This window comes from Montipora foliosa, chromosome 12 (genome assembly GCF_036669935.1).
Source record: "Montipora foliosa isolate CH-2021 chromosome 12, ASM3666993v2, whole genome shotgun sequence".
NCBI classification, from domain to species: domain Eukaryota; kingdom Metazoa; phylum Cnidaria; class Anthozoa; order Scleractinia; family Acroporidae; genus Montipora; species Montipora foliosa.
In genome coordinates, this window is record NC_090880.1 from 18,339,816 (window position 1) to 18,342,315 (window position 2,500).

Here is a 2,500-nt window from a genome sequence, read left to right on the forward strand (position 1 = left end):
GTAATGATGTAATAATAAAATCTAGAGTTATGCAAGTGATTCAATCTATTTATGTAATACCAACTACAAATTAGATGGGACTATAATGGAAACAAAAAAGCTTTTTATGGAACATTGAAATTGATCCGTTTTTTTGAACGGAATTCACAGCGCTTATTGAGGCCAAAAGGCCGCAGTGTGCGGAATTGTGCCGCCCAATAACCCTCCCGCTTTAATAAAGTGTTATCTAAATCTCCATCAGTGTTCATTATCTTCTCAATGACAATAAAATTGAAGTCCGAAAGGTTGTGAGGAAATTTATTGAAATGAATGGCAAGCTCGCACGATTTTTTGTTTCTTTTCATGTCAGATTTGTGGTTTCTAAACCTGACTTTGAATGCATTGGAAGTCGAACCAACATACTGCACTTTGCATTTGTTGCAGGAAGCTAAGTAAATAATTCCAGTTGAATTGCATCCAAGGTTTTGTTTGATTTGATACGACCGGCCAGTTGCAAAACTTGAAAATTCACCAGCTTCCAACAAATAATTACAACAGAGATCACATCTTTTGTTGCATTTAAAACATCCGCAATTTTCAGCCTCGTCATGGTTTCGACTTCTTTTGAATTTGGAGGGTGCAAGAATGTCCTTCAAATTCTTTGTTCTACGGTATGCTGGAATGACGGATTTGGCAGGAAAAATTTCCCTTACTACGTGGTTGGATTCGAGCAAGTGAAAATGTTTTTTAATGATCAACGAAATATTAGGTAGCCTCGGATTGTAATCGACCACTAAGGGAAAGGTTTTTTTCTTAGTTTTTGTTTTTGGCTTGAGAACATCTGATCTCTCCAATTGCAAGGCCTTCTCAAACTGTTTGTCCACCAGATTCCCATTGTAATTTTGTTATTTGAGGTAGCTTTTGTATTCACTACAGCGTTTCACAAAAGAGGCGTTGGTGGAACAGTTACGCCTAATTCTAAGGGCTACTCCATAAGGGATAGCTTTCTTACAATGATTTGGGTGTGAGCTATTGTAGGGCAAATACAAATGGCTATCAGTGGGCTTGGAATAAATATCTGTTGAAATAAAGGTTATCTTGTAAAAGGAGAGTAAGGTCCAAGACATGAGACTGCTTTCAGAATAAAACCAATTCAAATTTGATGGTATGATATAGTGAATTAATATAGTTGGTAAATTCAAGGAGTTTCTCAACACCCTGTGTCCATAGATCAAAAATATCATCCCTATATAAGAGCACGCTTCTTGGCCCAAAAAAAAAAAAACAAAAAAAAAAAAAAAAAAAAAAAAAAACAAAAAAAAAAAAAAAAAAAAAAAAAAACAAAAAAAAAAAAAGCAAAAAAAAAAAAAAAAAAAAAAAAAAAAAAAAAAAAAAAAAAAAAAAAAAAAAAAAAAAAAAAAAAAAAAAAAATCTTATTGATAAGCATTGGCTTAATTGTACCCTCAAATTTCGCTTCGTGATCAATTACGCCCATAGCCAAGGCTGCATAAGAGCACGCATTCCTGGGCCCCATCGCGGTTCCGTGCTGTTGAACATAGTTATTGTTATCAAATTGTTTATTCTGAAAGCAGCCTCAATGTCTTGGACCTTACTCTCCTTTTACAAGATGGCTTTATTTCAACAGATATTTATTCCAAGCCCACTGATAGGCATTGTAAGAAAGCTATCCCTTATGGAGTAGCCCTTAGAATTAGGCGTAACTGTTCCACCAACGCCTCTTTTGTGAAACGCTGTAGTGAATACAAAAGCTACCTCAAACAACAAAATTACAATGGGAATCTGGTGGACAAACAGTTTGAGAAGGCCTTGCAATTGGAGAGATCAGATGTTCTCAAGCCAAAAACAAAAACTAAGAAAAAAACCTTTCCCTTAGTGGTCGATTACAATCCGAGGCTACCTAATATTTCGTTGATCATTAAAAAACATTTTCACTTGCTCGAATCCAACCACGTAGTAAGGGAAATTTTTCCTGCCAAATCCGTCATTCCAGCATACCGTAGAACAAAGAATTTGAAGGACATTCTTGCACCCTCCAAATTCAAAAGAAGTCGAAACCATGACGAGGCTGAAAATTGCGGATGTTTTAAATGCAGCAAAAGATGTGATCTCTGTTGTAATTATTTGTTGAAAGCTGGTGAATTTTCAAGTTTTGCAACTGGCCGGTCGTATCAAATCAAACAAAACCTTGGATGCAATTCAACTGGAATTATTTACTTAGCTTCCTGCAACAAATGCAAAGTGCAGTATGTTGGTTCGACTTCCAATGCATTCAAAGTCAGGTTTAGAAACCACAAATCTGACATGAAAAGAAACAAAAAATCGTGCGAGCTTGCCATTCATTTCAATAAATTTCCTCACAACCTTTCGGACTTCAATTTCATTGTCATTGAGAAGATAATGAACACTGATGGAGATTTAGATAACACTTTATTAAAGCGGGAGGGTTATTGGGCGGCACAATTTCGCACACTGCAGCCTTTTGGCCTCAATAAGCGCTGTG

General features: G+C 35.9%; 1 protein-coding gene across 1 annotated transcript in view; it reads left to right on the plus strand.

Annotated features, from left to right (window-relative positions):
- The window catches only part of LOC137980923 (uncharacterized), a 3,881-nt gene extending 3,446 nt beyond the window's left edge, over positions 1-435 (plus strand). The window contains exon 3 of the mRNA XM_068828315.1: positions 350-435. Within this exon, the coding sequence (XP_068684416.1) occupies positions 350-435 (86 nt within the window). The remainder of the gene's footprint in view (positions 1-349) is intronic.
- Positions 436-2,500: the final 2,065 nt, after the last annotated feature.